We start from the raw sequence: 19,735 nt of genomic DNA on the forward strand, positions 1-19,735 counted from the left end.
GAGGAGGCTTAACTTACTCTCTTTTGTATCAATATTGAATCCATCAGTATAATGTTCAGTCTTTCAGTGTGTTTTTCCACTTTGTACAATGAACAATCATATAAAAGTTAAAGTCAAAATAAGTTTCTTTTGAGATATAGAGAGATATGTAGCAATTTGAAAAATTTCCTAAATTGTAAATAAATTCTCCGTTTGGAAACTTCCCGTTTACTATATCCCGTTCCTTTTGTTTAAGTGTCTTTAAAAATTTTTTATGCCTCACTATATGTCTTAAAGTTATTTTACAGTAATTATTTTCATGATTTTGTTTTCTAGGTTAACAGAACCTTCTGGATATTTAACAGATGGCCCAATAAATTATAAATATAAAACTAAATGTACATGGCTAATTGAAGGCTAGTAAGTATATAGTTTGATTTAAATTAATTTATTCTGAAATGATAAAGAAATAGATCACATTTATGTTAAAGCATTGAAATATAACAAATTCATAGTTGAATCATCTATTCACTTGCTTTTGGTTGGAAAACTTTATTCATGATATTTTAAAATGGGATTTACAATTTTTAGATACCATGTTTATTATAAATTACAATATCCTTGTGATAGTAGTTTAATTTTTATGTATATTTTATTTTTGAGTTATGTTACTGTGGTATCAAATATGCATTTTTGGTTTGTTTTTAAATATCTTGTTACGGAATTTGAAGACTCCATAGAAAGTATAAAAATATTCCTTGCTGAATTATGCCATTGGTTCATACTTTTCAGCGTATTAGTTCTAAGGGTATTGAAAAAAAGAACATTTTGTAGAAGAGAAAATTAGGCTTTTTTAGAGGCATTATTCAGTGATTAGGGCTTGAGACTGAATTTCTGTATTTGAACATATTGTGAATGGATCATAAATGAATTGATATGAATTGTTTTTGAACTGTTTGTATGAGCTTTAAAGTATATTTGGAGAACTGTTTTTTTTTTTTCCCCTCTACTTTAATTTTTTTTTTAAAAACTTCAAAGTTATTAATTCCCTGTACACCTATGGTCTCATTTTAATTGTTAACAGATAACAGAATATCATCCTGAGAACTTTTGATTAAAATTTGAAGTCCTTATTAGTATCTCTAGTCAAGAGTTCATAGAAATAAGAGTAGTCTTTGTATTGAATTAAAAAGTCAACTTTAAGTACAGTTTTCATGCAGTGCAATACCAGGTGTACAGTTCAATAAGGTTTCAATAATGTAGAAAATTTATGTAGCCTCCGCTTTAGTCAAGTCATGGAACATTTCCTATTGACTAAATTTTTAAAAAAGTGTGATGTATACATATGGCCAGTTCATAGAGTTGTATGTTGTTTTTCCAAATTAGATATGATTGCTTATCAGTCTTTTTACTGGTGACTTAAGGATTTATGGCAAAATTATCTATAAATAGGTTTTAATAAAATACTCTAAGATTTCTTCAGACTGTGCTTTCCATATTACATATTAATTTAAAAATATTTTAATATCTTTTTTCAGTCCAAATGCAGTGTTAAGATTAAGATTCAATCATTTTGCTACAGAGTGTAGCTGGGATCATATGTACGTTTATGATGGAGATTCAATATATGCACCTTTAATAGCTGTACTAAGGTGAGTAGATATGTTTAATTAATGAACTTATGGTCAGTTGTAGAAAAGTAACTGTATAACTTATTAATTTTATATGTTAACCTATACTTCAAAAATAAATTTAGCCTAGATATTGATGGCTGAAATTGAAAGATGGTTGTAAGACTATGTTGTATACCTTGCCTGTCAACTTAGGTGTATATGTAACAATGTAAACATTGATGCAGCAAAGAGAAGTAAGTACTGTATCAGGAATGTACATTTCTTACTTTGGGGTTTGAAAATTATATAAAGCGTATCCATGAATAACCCTTCATCTAAGGATGATAGATAGAAAATGGAGCAGAATGTTGTGAATAATTATATTGTACGATAGTTCATTGCAACAGTTAGATAAGATCTTAGGTTCCTACATTTATTTTTAGCAATTTAGGTATAACTGTTAGCATTCCTTTATTTCGAGACACTGTTGACTGACCGTCATTTATATGTGTGCCTTTTCATTTGTTTTTCTCGTTTGATGACTTTGCATTAATTAACAGTGATTCATTAACACTCTTACCAACCCTTTCTCATACTGAAGGAAACTTTTGTAAGATAATTAGCAAGATGGGATTTACTCTATGACTGTGAAGATGGAACAGTGGCTTTTCATTAGCAAGTGCTCCTATTAGCTGTCCTGAGGGAGATAGAACACTCTTGTTTATTGACGATCCTCTTGATTCTCAGCACTGTACTAGGCAGTTTAAATGTCATCCAATCCTCATAAGGGTTTTGTGGAAGAAGTACTATTATCCCCCATTTTTTGTTGAGAAAGTTGGGACTCAGAGAAATAAAGTTTTACTTCTAATCAGTGGTAGCGTCAGGCATAGGACTTGACAATTTCCTGACTTTGTAAGCCTATGCTGTTTGTCCTTCACTTTACTAAGAATTCAGAATCTAAATGTTTGAATTATTCCAGTCATATAAGTACTTAGCATTCAACAACATTTGATAACCTGCTCCACTCCGGAGACTATCATAAGCCTAAAGGATGCGTAAGGAATGATGTCGGCCATGGCAGACACTAACTACCTGAAGTTGGGCCAGACTTCTTCTGAGGTTAAGTTCACAGTCCTCCACAAAATTGCTCTTACTTCAGACACTAGCTGCAAATTTCAGGGTCCCCAGGCCACCTGCACTTCTGACCAGTGGCTACAAATTTAGAGGTGCCTGTGACCACCCCCCTCAGGTTCAAGAATTTCCTAGAGTAACTCACAGAACTGAGGAAAGCACTATACTTATGATTACAGCTTTACTATAAAGGATAAAAATCAGGACCAATCAAATGAAGAGACACATAGGGTGAGATTTGGGAGTGTCACAACCAAGCTTCTGTTACCCTCCCAACATACCAGTGTGTATTCCTACCAGGATGCTCACCTGAGTTGCAGGTGTCCAGAGATAACTGAATCATCAGCCACAAGGTCGAAGTCAATCTCCAGCCTTACTCCTGTCTCTGGAAGTCAGATTGATTTTTTGTGGTTTAAGGCCCCAATCCTTTAATCACATCTTTCCGGTGTGACCCTCCTATCCTATGTCACCTTCTTAACATAAACTATGAGTCCATCATGAATAACAGAGACATTTCTATCACTTGGGAAATTCCAAGATTTGGAAGCTCTATCACCATGCAGTTAGGCACTAGCGGTAGCACATAAATTTTTCACACAGCGCAGTAAGTGTTTCAGTCAGCTTATGAAAAGAGTGCTGTGTGATTTGAGAAGTAACTAAGTCTTCACGGTAAATTTCATCATGAATGGAAGAATGAAAGACAAAGTGTGGAGGTCAGGATATTCTCATGAGAGGAAAACATGTGTACAAAGGCACAAACACATTAAAGAACCTTGTATTTTGGGACAGTGGTGCGTAGTTAGGAGTAACTTCATCATAGGAAGTGTGAAGGGATAGGTAGGAGCTAGATTACCCAGTAAGGTAATCAGTGATATCTACGGATTGCTCATTCTGGGCCAGGCGGTGTGCAAGAGTTCTTTATATATATCAACTCATTTGATCCTCACGGTAACTGTTCAGGTAGGTGTTATTATTGACATGCTGTAAATAGAGACCGAGGCACAGAGAGATTCTGTGAGTAGACCAAAGTTGCTTAGCTAGTAAATGATAGAGTCAGTAAGATTTTATAATGCCTTCATCACTGCAGTATTGCTTATTTGTATACACACTAAAGAAATTGGACTTTACTCTGTAGGTAAGACTTTTCAGAATATGGAGAATGGATTGGAATGGAGAAGTGTTGTTTTTTATTGTGTGCTATGCCGTCATGTGCTGGATATCATGTCAGTAAAATCATAAGGTAGTAAAATTTGAGATCTAGAAAGAAATTATATTCCTACAGAGAGTGGCTGGGGACCCTAGAACTCCACAGTCAACTGAATTCAAATTTAGATACTGAGGTGATTCACACCTAAACTGCAGTACAGTCCCCTGAAGGGCTTGTCTTTTATTCACTTCTACGCCTGCTCTTTGGGGTCTTAGGTCAAAGTCAGAGCCCTGTGTTCCACTTTTTTGTTTTCCTAGCTCTAAAAACCCCAGGTTCTTAGCTCTTTAAACTCCATCTCCAACTTTGAAATCAGCAAATGCCTATAAGGAGAAATGGCTCCAATTCCTGGGCTCACTTCCTTTTAGTTCTCCCAGTACCTTCAAGTTGATTTTTTTTCTTTTCATATGATTTACTATTTTTATAGCTGACTTTAGTGGGATGGTTGGTTGGTCCAAAGTGTTTGGTGTGTTGTGTTGTGAAAGAAGTGGGAGCCTTTTCATTTGTTGCTTTAAAAACACTTATAAACAAACAGCCAAGCAAACAAATCTGCTCTTTTCATCTGTTTCAGAGGGATTAACCATATCTGTTATAAAGATCTGGGAATGTTAATTTTAGCAATGTGCTTATTTGATATAATCTTATTACAAAGACTATATATAGACTAGTATATAGAGTTTGAATTCTGTTGACAGTCTCTTTTTTTTTTTTTTCTTTTTTTGTCTTTTTGCCATTTCTAGGGCCACTCCTGTGGCATATGGAGGTTCCCAGGCTAGGGGTCTAATCAGAGCTGTTGCTGCTGGCCTATGCCAGAGCCACAGCAACACGGGATCTGAGCAACGTCTGCGACCTACACCAAAGCTCACGACAACGCCGGATCCTTAACCCACTGAGCAAGGCCAGGGATTGAACCCGCAACCTCATGGTTCCTAGTTGGATTTGTTAATTACTGTGCCATGGCGGGAACTCCGACGGTCTCCTTTTAAAATCTTTTGTTGCTTCACAAATGTAAGCTAGTAGATGTAATAATAATTATTAGCATCAATAATTGATTAGTTTTTAATTTGTTTGCTCTTCAAAATGTGCTTACAAAATAAATTATTGACTATAATATTTTATGTTCTGTTAAATATGATTTGAATGGGGGAATTCGATTCCTAACATGTCTAAAACATAAGTTTAACAGTGTCTAAAGAGATTGACTATTTTGAGTAATATAATTTATTGTTAGCAGCTTCTTTTCTTTCTCATATTATGCTTTCGTAGGTTTAGAGAGGATAGTATAGTATAAATAAATGAAGATATGTAATTTTTCCCCATGAACCAGGCTTAAAAAATGACAAATATCAGTTGTTAGTTTAGTTACACATTTATATTTCTCCTCCACAAGCTTAATTTTCTTTTGTATGTATGTGGGCTTATGTGAGTAGTATTGTTTTTTTTTGAATAATTATATATTAATATAATTTGCATAAGTTTGCAAACTTCTAAAGAAATATAGAAAGTGTGTATTTGTAGATGACCTGAACCACCTAGATTCGTGTGTTGGAAGTATACAGCTTTAATTAGAATGTCATTATTGTCACGTAGCTGATGAGAAGTGTTCCATCTAAATGCATCACAATTAGCAACCAGTGGGAAAAAGTCAGGCTGTAAGGCCACTTGTTAGAGTACCACTGTGGTTTCAGTTAGTTAATTAATTAGTTAAATTGAAGTATAGCTGATTTACAATATTATATTAGTTTCAGGTGTACCACATAGTGATTTGATAATTAAATTAATTGATTGATTTTTAATTTTTTGTCTTTTTGTCTTTTTTAGGGCTGCACCTGCAGCATATGGAGGTTCCCAGGCTAGGGGTCGAATTGGAGCTGTAGCCACCGCCCTATGCCACAGCCACAGCAATGCGTCTGCGACCTACACCACAGCTCACGGCAATGCCGAATCCTCAGCCCACTGAGCGAGGCCAGGGATCGAACCCACAACCTCATGGTTCCTAGTTGGATTTGTTTCCGCTGCTCCACGACGGGAACTCCTGATTTGATAAGTTTCTAGATTATACTCCATTTAAAATTATTATAAAATATTGATTATATTCCTTGTGCTGTATGTTACATCCTTGTATCTTATTAATTTATACCTAGTACTTGGTATCCCTTGATCCTCTTCCCTTATCTTGCTCCTCCTGCCACCCCTCTCCCCACCGGTAACCACTAGTTTGTTCCCAGTGAGTCTCTTTCAGTTTTGTTATATTCGCTTATTTTATTTTTTTGTAATGAAAACATACAGTGTCTTTCTCTGTCTGATTTCACTAAGCATTATACCCTCCAGGTTCATCCATGCTGTTTCAGATGGAACAATTTCATTCTTTTTATGGCTGAGTTATATTTCATTCTGTGTGTGTGTGTGCACGCACGCGTACTTATCTTTATCCATGCATCTCTTGATGGACACTTAGATTTCTACAATATCGTGGCTATTGTGAATAAAACTGCTGAGAACATTGGGGTGCATATATCTTTTTTTTTTGGTGTTTATAGCATCTTTATTCTTTTGTGGTTTTTAAAAAATTTTTAAATTATAGTTGATTTACATTGTTTGGCCAATTTCTGCTGTAGAAATCTTTTTGAATTAGTGTTTTAATTTTCTTTGGATATATGACCAGGAGTAAAATCACTGGATCAGATGGTAGATTTCTTTTAAATTTTTTGCAAAACCTCTGTAATGTTTTCCATAGCAGCTGCAACAATTTATAGTCCTATCAACAAGTGCATGAAGGTTCCATTTTCTCCATTTCTTGCCAACATTTATTATGGTGGCTTTTTGATGATGGCTATTCTGACGGTGTGAGGTGACATGTCATTGTGATTTTGATTTGCATTTCTCTGCTGATTAGTAGTGGTGAGCATCTTTTCATGAGCTTGTTGGCTCTGTGCATGTCTTCTTTGGTAAAATGCCTATTCATGTCCTCTGCCCATTTTTTTTGCTTTTTACGGCCACATCTGTGGCATATTGAGGTTCCCAGGCTAGATGTCGAATTGGAGCTACAGCTGCTCGCTTATGCCATAGCCATTATTAATGCCTGATCTGAGCTGCATTTGCCACCTACACCACAGCTCATGGCAGCACCTTAACCCACTGAGTGAGGCCAGGGATTGAACCTGCTTCCTCATGGATACTAGTTGGGTTCGTTAACTGCTGAGCCATACGGGGACTCCTGCCCATTTTTTAATCAGTTTTTTTTTTTTTTTATGTTGAGGTGTATGAGATCTTTGTATGTTTTGGATATTAACCCTTTATCAGACATATCATTTGCAAATATCTTCTCCCGTTCAGTAGGTTGTCTTTTTGTTTTGTTGATGGTTTCCTTTGCTGTGCAAAAGCTTTTAAGTTTGATTAGGCCCCATTTGTTTATTTTTGCTTTTTGTCTCTCTTATGTGGAGACAGATCCAAAAAAAATTACGCTACGACTTATGTCAAAGAATGTTCTGCTTATATTTTCTTCTAGGACCTTTATGGTTTCTGGTCTTAACATTTAGGGCTTTACTCCGTTTTGAGTTTATATTTTACTTCATTTTATTTTATTTTTTAAGCATGACTTTGAGCCATAGCAGTGACAATGCCAGATCCTTAACCCAGTGTGCTGCAAGGGAGCTCCATGAGTTTATTTCCTTTATGGGCATGTTGCACTCTCATTGTTTTACATATGGTTGTCCAGTTTTCCCAGCGGTACTTACTGAAGAGACTGTCTTTTCTTCATTGTATGTTCTTTCCTCCTTTGACATAGATTACTTGACTACAAGTGTGTTGGTTTATTTCTGGGCTCTCTTTTCTGTTCCACTGATCTGTGTCTAGTACTTACTGTTTTGATTAACTTAGCTTTGTAGTATAGTCTGAAGTCAGGGAGCTTGATACCTGTACTTTTTTTTTTTTTTTTCTCTTCAAGATTGCCTTGGCTGTTGAGGGTCTTTTGTGGTTTCATGCAAAATTTAGGGTTATTTATTCTAGTTCTGTGAAAAATGTAATGGGTATTTTGATGGGTATTGCACTGAATATGTAGATTTCTTTGGGTAGTATGGCTTTTTTTTTTTTTTTTTTGGTCTTTTTAGGTCTATACCTGCGGCGTATGGAGGTTCCCAGGCTAGGAGTCAAATCAGTGCTGTAGCTGCTGGCCTACACCACAGCCACAGCAATGCCAGATCTGAGCTGCATCTACGAGCTACATCTACGAGCTACACCACAGCTCATGACAATGCCAGATCCTTAACCCACTGCATCCTCATGGATACTAGTCAGATTTCTTTCTGCTGAGCCACGACGGGAACTCCAGTGTGACATTTTAACAATATTACTTCTTCCCCAAGGTAGCTTTAAGTGAAGGTTTACATATGACTTAAATAAAAGATCACCCTATAGTATTATGACAGAATGGAATGCAGGAGCAAAGAGAGAAATGGGACATTGCCGTCCAGATGGGGAGAAGAGAAAAAGGAGTGCAGGGGCATGAGAGTAGTTTGTAGTCTTTTGGCAGAGATTGAGCTAATTGGAGAGAATGGCTATGAACACATTTTGGATTTATCCTTCTAGTTGCCCATTCTAATTCAGATACGTAATGATTCTGACAAGGATATTTTGAATAAATTTCATGTGATTAACAGTCATGTGTACATTAATATACACAATGTTCAACTTTGCTCTCTTATAGTGGTTTGATAGTCCCTGAAATAAGGGGAAATGAAACTGTGCCTGAAGTTGTTACAACATCTGGCTATGCATTGTTACATTTTTTTAGTGATGCTGCATATAATCTAACTGGTTTCAACATTTTTTACTCGTAAGTATTTTTCTCAAAAATTTCATACTGTAATGATTCTTATAATTTGACATAAAAGAGGTTATTATTTGTTTTTATAAATATCTTATATACTAGGAGTAGGCTAGTGTTTTAAATTCCAAAATATATAACATTTCTTCCTAAGTGACGTAAAAGTGTCTAAGCTTGTATTAGATAATTTCAAAGTCTCAGAACGCTATGGTAAGAAGTTAATTTGGTTGAAAATTAATTACAAAACCAAAAATTTTTGGCAAACAGTTAAGTAAACAAATACAAATTTAGTGTAACTTTGTGGGGAGTAGCAGATACCTTTCTGTGCTCTAAGCTGTTTTACACCTAATTTGAAGAGCTCAGTTTTCCAGAGCTAAGTTTTCTAGAGACTCTACTGGATGCTTTATATATATTATATTCTTATAGTATATAGTATGGTCTTTAATTCTCTTCACAACAGTTCTGTCAAAAGGGCATTTTTCCCATTTTACACATTAGGAAATTGAGGCTTAGGAGGTGTGTTAAGTGGCTGTATACCACCATATCCTCGAAGACTAGAAAAATAATTGTTAATTAGACTCTATTGTGTCTAACTCTCTATATAAATTTTTATATCTGTTAAGCCCAAGGCTGAAGTGGATTAGCCAGAGATGCCTTCAGGTGCTTTCACAGGACTGGCCACAGAAGAATGCAGGACATTTTATTTTGTTTTCTTCAGGAATGTAGAAAATGATAGAGAGTTTTTTACTAGGAATAAAATATCTTAAATATCCTAAAATCAGCAGTTTGTTATAGGATTTATTCATCTCAAGCATGTATACAAGGGAAAATAAATATATAGTAGAATATAATCAGAGGGCCTTAAAACAAAACTTGATAAATATCTTTTCACTTACAATGTGTAGGTGATAGCGTGCTATTTAAGTATTATATATATAATCAGTTTAAATCTTGGCTTCTCATATTGTTTCAGGTATTCTTGAACTTTTTTTTTTTTTTCCTGAAAATATATATTCAAAGCATTTGGGTGCTTAAGTCTTTACAAAACATTGTTCTCAGAACTGCATAGATCCTGCAGATGTTGAGTGTGTAGTCCTTGGAAGTTTAGTCTTGGTAGCACAGTAAACTCATTGAATGAGCTGAGGCTAATTGCATATGTGTATAGCTGAATCCATTAGGAGTAAAAAGGTACGGAGTAAGAATTGCAGTCATATTGTGAACTTGCATTAAAGCACATAGACAGATAAAACATTTATAAGGTTTCCAAAATAATCAGAATTCTTTTTTCAATTGTCTTAAATTTGAGTATATATGAATTATATTTTACAGAATCAACTCTTGCCCTAACAATTGCTCTGGTCATGGGAAGTGTACAACTAGCATCTCTGTTCCAAGTCAAGTATATTGTGAATGTGATAAATACTGGAAAGGTGAAGCTTGTGATATTCCTTACTGTAAAGCCAATTGTGGCAGTCCAGATCATGGTTACTGTGACCTAACAGGAGAAAAGTTGTGTGTCTGCAATGATAGTTGGCAAGGTAAGTGGCTTTTCAAATATTGATTCTTAGGTCTAATAGACCAATATAAATTCTCCACTCATTTGTTTGCATACCCAAATCTCATGTATTTGTCTCATTTTTAGAATGTTTAGTAACAATCAACTTCTTGATAGTTTGTGTCTTCACAAATAAAATTAGTAAAGATTTTGTCTTCATGTTATTTTGAAAATCCAGTGAAGTTTTTATCTGAAACTCTTTAAATTGTAGGTATGTGATCATTATGATCTTCTTTCGTTTTTTGTGGAGTTCCCAACGATTTGGTGCCTTGGATGAAATTAACACATGGTACATTCAAATTTAATCTATAATAGGTGACGTAAATAATATAGTGCAAAAATAGATGCGTATCTTGGAAATGACTGCAGGACTATATTAAACTTAGTTCTTGGGAAAGACTGACCTCTTGTGGCAAGTTTTGAAAGAACATAGACTATATTAAAAAATACTAGGAAGTTTTTAAGCTGCTTAATGCAAAAATTCCTGGGAAGGAATTTCTAAAAATTTTTATAAATATCTATCATTAAACATTAACTTTAGACTACATTGAAGAGTTTTAGCTAACTTAAGTATTTGAGTATAAAATTGTAAGTTGTGTCATTGTTTAATTAAATGAAGAGAGAGGTCCAAAGTATGTATATAATTACCTACCCAGAGCTTGCTTTGTGCTAATTTTATTTATGTATTGAGAACTTACACCATATTAATCCTGTTGATAGGGGCAACTTTGACTCAAGAAAGACATAATCCAAAGTTACATGATTACATATTATTATAATACAGTGGAACAGTAGTAGTAATAGTTCTGTCAGATCTAAGTAAAGACCAAGGAGAGGAGTTCCTGTCGTGGCGCAGTGGTTAACGAATCTGACTAGGAACCATGAGGTTGCGGGTTCGGTCCCTGCCCTTGCTCAGTGGGTTAACGATCCGGCGTTGCCGTGAGCTGTGGTGTAGGTTGCAGACGCGGCTGGGATCCGCGTTGCTGTGGCTCTGGTGTAGGCCGGTGACTACAGCTCCGATTCGACCCTAGCCTGGAACTCCATATGCGCGGAGCGGCCAAGAAATAGCAACAATAACAACAACAACAACAACAACAAAAGACAAAAAAAAAAAAAAAAAAAAAAAAGACCAAAGAGAATGTTTTGCTCCTCATATTTAGCATTCTTGAGATGAATTAAAAAAATATTACTTAGTGTACTGATTACTTATTTAAGGAATTATTTTAGGCTTTCTATAAATTTTGCTCACCTTAAACTTATGTTCTTTCATTAAAAAACTAGTTACTCAGACCATAGAAAATACCAGTGATTTCTTCTTGCACTGAGTTGATTTCCTGTTATGATTATGACAGATAAAATTTCTCCATGTTTTTAATTGTAGGGGCATGTATTTTGTTCAGTGCCTATTTTACTCATTTGTGACCTTTCTTTTAAAAAGTGCCTTGAGATATTTTTTTCCATTTCAGTCTTGAAATTAAAATAATATCTTTTTCAATGGAGAGAATGGTAAATCAAGAATACATTTAAGGGAGTTCCATCTATGATTCAGTAGGTTAATGATCTGGCTTGTCTCCGTGGCGTTGCTGGTTTGATCCCTGGCCGGGCACAGTGGGTTAAGAATCTGGTGTCGCTGCAGCTGTGTTGTTGGCTGCAGCTGTGTTGTTGGTCGCAGATGTGGCTCGGATTTGATCTCTGGCCTGGGAACTGCCATATGCTGTGAGTGTGGCCGAAAAACGAAAAAAAAGAAACAGAATCTATTTAAGTTAAGGTGTGAGGAATAGAATTATAGCTTAAATGCATGGTCACATTTTCAAAGTGGTCCTCATCTGCTGTTAGTCGCCACCTCATTTCAACAGTCTTGAAATCAAAAGATGAGTACATTTGTATAATATTCTCTGTGAACATCTCTGTCCTTTTTAAAAATTTTTTACTTCCTTTTATTACTCCCCCCTTGCAATGCTGTTTTTCTGGGGATTTTGTAATATAGGTCTGGTTGAAAATATGTTTTTTTTTTTTTTCTGGCTCTTGTTTATTGGCATTTCACATTTTATTGTTCTTGTCAGCAGTGCCTGAAATCATAAAAATTCCTGACTCTTCAATGTCTATAAGCAAATGAAAATAGGGAGGCAAATACTGGATATGTTTACTTTTAAAGCAGAATGAGTAATATGAATAGTTTACATGTATGTGTATTAACACATACATACACATACATATACACATAGATTCTTAAAAAATAAGAATAATGTGAAAGTGATTTATAAATTATAACAGAAATCAGACATTTTTTTATACCGTTATTCGTAACTAAATAATTCATGTTTTGTGGGTATGTTTGGTGAAGTAGATATTGTGCTCTTTTTTTTTTTTTTTTTGCTTTTCACTGATTTCCCCATCTTTTTTTTCTTTTTTCTTTTTCTTTTATTACTCAAATGAATTTATCATATCTGTAGTTGTATAATGATCGTAACAATCTGATTTCACAGGATTTCCATCCCACAGCCCAAGCACATCCCCCTACCCCCCAAACTGTCTCCTCAGGAGACCATAAGTTTTTCAGTATCTGTGAGTCAGCATCTGTTCTGCAAAGAAATTCAGTCTGTCCTTTTTTTCAGATTCCACATGTCAGTGAAAGCATTGGATTCATGTTGGTGTCTCATTGAATGGCTGACTTCACTTAGCATGAGAATTTCTAGGTTCATCCATGTTGCTAACAATGCCGGTATTTTGTTCTTTTTAATGGCTGAGTAATATTCCATTGTGTATATGTACCACATCTTCTTGATCCACTCCTCTGTCAATGGACATTTAGGTTGTTTCCATGTTTTGGCTATTGTAAATAGTGCTGCAGTGAACACTGGAGTACATGTGTCTTTGCGAGTCATGGTTTTCTCTGGGTAGATGCCCAGGAGTGGGATTGCTGCATCAAATGGTAGTTATATGTTTAGTTTTCTGAGGAATCTCCATACTGTTTTCCACAGTGGTTGCACCAATTTGCAATCCCACCAACAGTGTACTAGGGTTCCTTTTTCTCCACACCCTCTCTAGCACTTCTTGTTTGTAGACTTTTTGATGATGGCCCTCCTGGCTGGTGTAAGGTGGTACCTCATAGGGGTTTTGATTTGCATTTCTCTAATAATGAGTGATGTTGAACATCTTTTCATGTGTTTTTTGGCCATCTGTATGTCATCTTTGGAGAATTGTCTGTTTAGACCTTCTGCTCATTTTTTGATTAGGTTGTTTGTTTTTTTGGTATGGAGCTGCAGAAGGTGTTTATAAATTGTAGGGATTAATCCCTTGTTAGTCAATTCATTTGCAAAGATTTTCTCCCATTCTGTGGGTTGTCTTTTTGTGTTGTTTAGGGTTTCCTTTGCTGTGCAGAAACTTTTAAGTTTGATTAGGTCCCGTTTGTTTATTTTTGTTTTTATTGTCAAAACTCTAAGAGGTGGATCTGAGAAGATGTTGCTGTCGTTTATGTCAGAGAGTGTTTGGCCTATGTTTTCCTCTAAGAGTTTGATAGTGTCTGGTCTTATATCTAGGTCTTTAATCCATTTGGAGTTTATTTTTGTGTATGGTGTTAGGGAGATACTGTGCTTCTTTCAAGACAGATGCCTCAAACCTGATCCCTGATTCTGTATTTAAGAATGTATAGCTTAAAGTATAGGGGATTGTGACCATACCACTGATGTTTTTATTTTCCATATGGAGAATGGGAAGTATCATTGAGGGGAAATGGAAAGAGATTTGTTTCTAGGGCATCTGGGAAATAAATGGTCAAAGAACTAGAGCTCTTTGAAGATGGGAGATGAGGAGGCAATCTTTATGAGGTTCAAGGTCTGGCAGTTTTTGTAATGTGTTATTTGGAACCGAGTTTTTTTTCTGTTAAGAATAACAGATTGTTGCTACCTTCATTGTATTTTATCCATTTATGTCGGTTAACTTTGCTTCCTCTGTTTGGTGCTATGCTAGTATATAAAAAGAAAGTAAGTGTTCCTTTTAGAAACTGAGGTTTTTTTAGGGCTGTACCCGCGGCATATGGAAGTTCCCAGGCGAGGAGTCGAATTGGAGTGCAGCTGCTGGCCTACACCACGGCCACAGCCACGCAGGATCCTTAACTCACTGAGTGAGGCCGGGGATCGAACCTGCATCCTCATGGATACTAGTCGGGTTCATTATTGCTGAGCCACAACGGGTACTCTGGAAATGGAGATTTTATCAAGAGAACACAAAGGAAAAGCCTAGCTTTTGGTTTAGTGTTGGATCCCTTTCCTCACATTTCTTTAGTGCAAACATCTCCTTGTTTTCCAAATTTAGTATTTTTTTTTTGTAGCATCTCTTAAGACTTCTGCTCAGCTATCACTTTTTTCTCCTTTGGCTTTCTTAGCTAAGTCTTTCTTCCCTAACCATCTGCTTTCATCTTATTACTGTTTGAGGAATTTTTCCAAATTGCACGGGAGTATATTTTAAGAATAGATGACACCGTCAAAGTCGACTGTCTCCCTTTTTCTGTGGAAAGCACTTATAGAGATCAAAAGTTGAAGTAGTAAAGAATATAGAAAATGCTAGGGTAGCATTTTGAAAAACACAAGTTTATTGTATAATGTTTAATTTTGTTATATCATATAGTTGTCAAAGATATTAAATAGATTACCTAAAGGATAGAGGCCTGTGTGGATTCATCTGCCTCTGTGACATCTTTCACTTAAAGAATTTGTTTAAGTCTTAATAAGTCACAGGAAGGAAAAAGGCAACTTTGAAAAGCATATATATATATATATAATAAATATATATACACGTATATACATATATATTTATATGTTTTCTTTCTGGGGCCGCACCCAGGGCATATGGAGGTTCCCAGGCTAGGGGTCTAATTGGAGCTACAGCTGCTGGCCTACGCCACAGCCACAGCAACGCCCGATCTGAGCTCCATCTTCCACCTACACCACAGCTCACAGCAACGCTGGATCTTTAACCTGCTGAGCGAGGCCAAGGATCGAACCTGTGTTCTTCTGGATACTAGTCAGATTCGTTAACTGCTGAGCCAAGATGGGAACTCCAAAAAAGCATTTTTTTTTTTTTTGAGATGGTTTCCAAACTTTGGGATAGATGGGGAACCTTTTTTTTTTTTTCCCGGTTTTTAGGGCTGCACTTGCGGCATATGGAGGTTCCCAGGTTAGGGATCTAATTGCAGCTGTAGCTGCCAGCCTACACCACGGCCAAATCCGAGCTGTGTTTGCAACCTACACCACAGCTTACGGCAATGCCGAATCCTTAACCCACTAAGCGAGGCCAGGGATCAAACCCGAAATCTCATGGTTCCCAGTTGGATTCGTTTCCACTGAGCCATGACAGGAACTCTGGGAATTTTTTTTAAAGGCATCAAATTAGATTTTTAGTCACATGTGAAAAATACAGTGGAACATTAATTTTCAAAGCAGAATCTCAGATATGGTGTGGGCCTCCCTCCCTCTAGTCAATTCCCTAATCAGAATGGCTCCAGGTTTCCCTCTTACATTACTTAAAAAAATAAGAATCTCTGGAAGTCTTTGATTGTAAGCAAAAGAAGCAGTTCTGGCTTACCTGAGCTGTAGAGGTAGTTACTGGAAAGTATGTCAAGGACTGCTGTCTCCCAGCATTCATCCTTCCCTTCTTTTTAGTACTAGAATTCACTTAGTTTTTAGCTCAGCACATGATCTTCAGCTGCATAGCACGTTTCTCAGCTTTCCTTGGGTCTAGTATGGTTATTATTCTAATTTTAGGTCAGTAGGATGAGAGTGGAAGTGTGTGTGGGAATTTTAAATTGTTGAGATCTTTTTCAGTGGCTGGTAAATGGCAGTAACTGTGGTAACCAGTAGCACTTGCCCATTTGCCTCTAGAATGTTTTGAGGGAGAGGAATTCACTTTTAGTTTTTTTAAGCAACTTATTTTTAGTTGTCTTAACCTGTACTCTACTATAAAAGGATATTGGGCAGCTCACAAAGGCGATGAGAAGCTTGGAAAAAGCTTGGTTGGAAGGGGTCAGTTGGTTCATAGCAAAGGTGCAGCCATGGGAAAGTTTGATTCGGGTATTCCTCTCACTGCTGTTGGATGCGGGGGCACCACTGCTGGCGTCCTTACTGTGGGTACTGTATGCTACAGGCTTGGGTAGAAAGAATTTTAGATTCTCCCCACATCATTGTATCACTTGTGAAGATTCAAGGCTGCTTAGTGCATCTTCTTGGCTACACCTAGCTCTTCTTATCTGTAGTACTTTGGCTGCCTTGGGAAATAAATAGGGAGTTTTTTTCTGAACTGTGTAGTAGGAAGGGATCCCACTGCTGAACAAAAATCATACAGTAAAAGATTTTCCAAGGAGTTCCTGTTGTGGGGCAGTGGAAATGAATCTGACTAGTATCCTTGAGAATGTGGGTTCGATCCCTGGCCTCACTCAGTGGGTGGGTATCCTGAGTTGCCATGAGCTGTGCTGTAGGTTGCAGACAAGGCTCAGATCTGGCATTGCTGTGGCTGTGGCTTAGGGCGGCAGCTACAGCTCCGATTGGACCCCTAGCCTGGGAACTTCCATATGCCTTGGGTGCAGCCCCTCAAAAGATATTTCCAAATTAGGAAGGGACTTCAAATGATTGGAATCTTCTAAATGAATTAAAAAACCCAAGTAAGATATTTTAAAATGTTGATGGTTACCTTAATTGACAAGGAATGGGCTGAGTAGTTCTCTCATGCCTACTGAGAAAAACTTTGCAATGTGGAATAGATGGTGGGAGTAGACAGGTTAAAAAGATAAATCAGCAGGCTTTGGAGTACATTTTTGTCTTAATCTATTATAACAAAATGTTTTTCCCTGTATTCTATAAAAATGAAAAACAGGTTGTACCGCTTTTTATGTATAAGACCATTAGTTAACCATTTAAAAATTGTCCTCGGTCCCTTCCTATTCTAGAACGGCCTGCTCAATCCTATTATTCACTCGTTTTAAATGTTCTCAGGATACTCTTTATGGCTATCCAGTTCTTTTTTTTTTTTTTTGGCCTTTTGTCTTTTTAGGGTTGCACCTGTGGCATATGGAGGTTCACAGGCTAGGAGTCCAATTGGAGCTATAGCAGCTGGCCTACGCTGCAGCCACAGCAATGCCAGATCCAAGTCTTGTCTGTGACCTACACCACAGCTCACGGCAACGCTGGATCCTCAACCCACTGAGCAAGGCCAGGGATCGAACCTGCAACCTCATGTACCTAGTCGGATTCGTTTCTACTGCGCCACAACGGGAACTCTATCAGACACAGTTCTTATGTAAGGATTGGAGTAGGTTGTTTCAGTCTTTAAATTATGGATTAAAATGTAATATCTGAATGTAGAAATCTGGTAATTCGATAGGTTTTTGTTTGGTTTGGTTTTGCTTTTTAGGACCACACCTGTGGCATATGGAAGTTCCCAGGCTCGGGGTTGAATCAAAGCTACAGATGCAGGCCTACACCACAGCCACAGCAATGCAGGATCTGAGCTGAATCTATGGCCTGCACTGCAGCTCACAGCAACTGAGCGAGGCCAGGTATTAAACCCACATCCTCACAGATACTAGTTGGATTCATTTCTGCTTTGCTACAATGGGAACTCCCAATAGTTTTTCAAAGAGTGTCTCTGATTCTTTATTTCAAGTTACACTTTTTTTGAATTTATTTCATTTCCTTGCATGTTGTTTGTTCCTTAATATTTCAAGGTCTTTTTTATTCTTTCACTTCCTCCTACAACACCCTAATCCCACTAAAATTCAAAGACCAGGTCAGATCCCCCTCTTATATGCTTTCATAGGACCTTACCTTTTTAGCTTTTAGCATTTATCACATTTATGTTCTTGTGACTCTTTGATTATCTTTCCTACTGGAATATAAACTCCATGAAGTTAAGAATGGTTATGTTTTGATCAGCTTTGTATTCCCAGCATCTTGTATAGTGCCTATCATGTAGTAGGCACTCAGTTTTTTTTTTTTTTTTAATCTTTTCTTTCTCCTCTTCTTTTTCTTTTTTGCTTTTTTTGGCTGCACCTGCTGCATATGCAAGTTCCCAGGCCTAGGGGTTGAATTGGAGCTGCAGCTGCTGACCTACACCACAGCCACAGCAACATGGGATCTGAGATGTGTCTGTGAACTATACCATAGCTCACGCCAATGCTGGATCCTTAACCCACTGGGCAAGGCCAGGGATTGAATTCACATCCTCATGGATACGGGTCAGGTTCATTATTGCTGAGCCATGACAGAAACTCCATTTTTTTTTCTTTTTCTTTGTTGAATGAAGGAATGAGAAATGTATTAGTTTGGCAGTACAGTGAAATGTGGCTGTTCAGGTGTAGATGTTTTAGAAGACGAGTACTCCAACAAATTATGTAATTTACTTGATCTATAAAACGTAATTTTCCATATTGAGGGTTGCATTTGAACTCGAGTATCTAGTTCTTGAATCCTGTGTCTGTTTCAGTCCTTTCTTTTTAAATTTCAGCATTTGCCATTGGGTGGCAGTGTTGTCTGCCAGAGTGCACACAAACTCTGGTATTATTCAAGTTGTAAAAACTCGATAATTTTGTTCATTTTAGAAAAATATAAATTCTTTTAGCTCAAATCCATCAATATTTTATCCTAAATTTTTTTTACTGGGTGAGTCATAGAACATAGTTACTTTAGGATAGTGTATATAAGTCCACGCGAGACTATAGGTTGCTTTGAAGAAATTCGCAGGGTGCCTACATTTTCCTTGGCAGTTTAATAATGATGAGCATGATCTCTCTATTTAACTCTGTGGAGGGACAAGTGACAAGTAACGTACTAGATTATATTCTTCTCTTTTTGTTCATTCTCCCCAACCCAGCAAAAACAGCAGATCCAACTTTGAGCATGAGGCAAGAAAATAAATTTTTATTCCTAAGCTACTTAAACAGTTGACCACTTAAAAATAAAAATAGCATTGAAGATGTATGTATAACAAGCTTAATTTACCAATTCATTCATTTTTGTCCATTTTATATAACACATGTGTTTGAGCTTCTTCTATGTGCTGGTCCTATTCTAGGTCCTTCGGGTACATTGTGGAAGAAGGAAGGCAAAGGTCCTTGTGGATCTTATATTCGAGCTAAGCGAGTCTGACCATAGAGAGGCAATGTAACATATGTTATTATTAATACCATAATTTAGAAAGGGATTAAGTGCAATGGAAAAACAGTGCCAAGAAAGAGGGCTGGATAGATCTAGGGGTAGGAATTACAGTTTAAGATAAAATGGCAGGTTAGGCCTTCTTGAAAAGGTGGCATTTGAGCAAAGACTTGAAGCAAATGAGGGAGTTAGCTATATAGATATTTAGGAGAAGAACATCCTAGGTAGAGGTAGCCATCATTGCAAAGGCGCTGAGGCAAGAACGTGGCCTCACGAGTGTGTATG

General features: G+C 36.7%; 1 protein-coding gene across 3 annotated transcripts in view; it reads left to right on the forward strand.

The window, feature by feature from the left end:
• ATRNL1 (attractin like 1) overlaps positions 1 to 19,735 on the forward strand; it is a 776,870-nt gene that overhangs the window by 32,010 nt on the left and 725,125 nt on the right. For all 3 annotated transcript variants that reach the window (XR_002338976.1, XM_021074415.1, XM_021074416.1), the window contains exons 2-5: positions 316 to 399; positions 1,518 to 1,631; positions 8,633 to 8,761; positions 10,082 to 10,290. Coding sequence is in view for 2 of the 3 variants with exons in the window: in XM_021074415.1 (XP_020930074.1) it covers positions 316 to 399; positions 1,518 to 1,631; positions 8,633 to 8,761; positions 10,082 to 10,290 (536 nt within the window). In the remaining variant the exon portion in view is untranslated. The remainder of the gene's footprint in view (positions 1 to 315; positions 400 to 1,517; positions 1,632 to 8,632; positions 8,762 to 10,081; positions 10,291 to 19,735) is intronic.

This window comes from Sus scrofa, chromosome 14 (genome assembly GCF_000003025.6).
Source record: "Sus scrofa isolate TJ Tabasco breed Duroc chromosome 14, Sscrofa11.1, whole genome shotgun sequence".
Classification (NCBI taxonomy): domain Eukaryota; kingdom Metazoa; phylum Chordata; class Mammalia; order Artiodactyla; family Suidae; genus Sus; species Sus scrofa.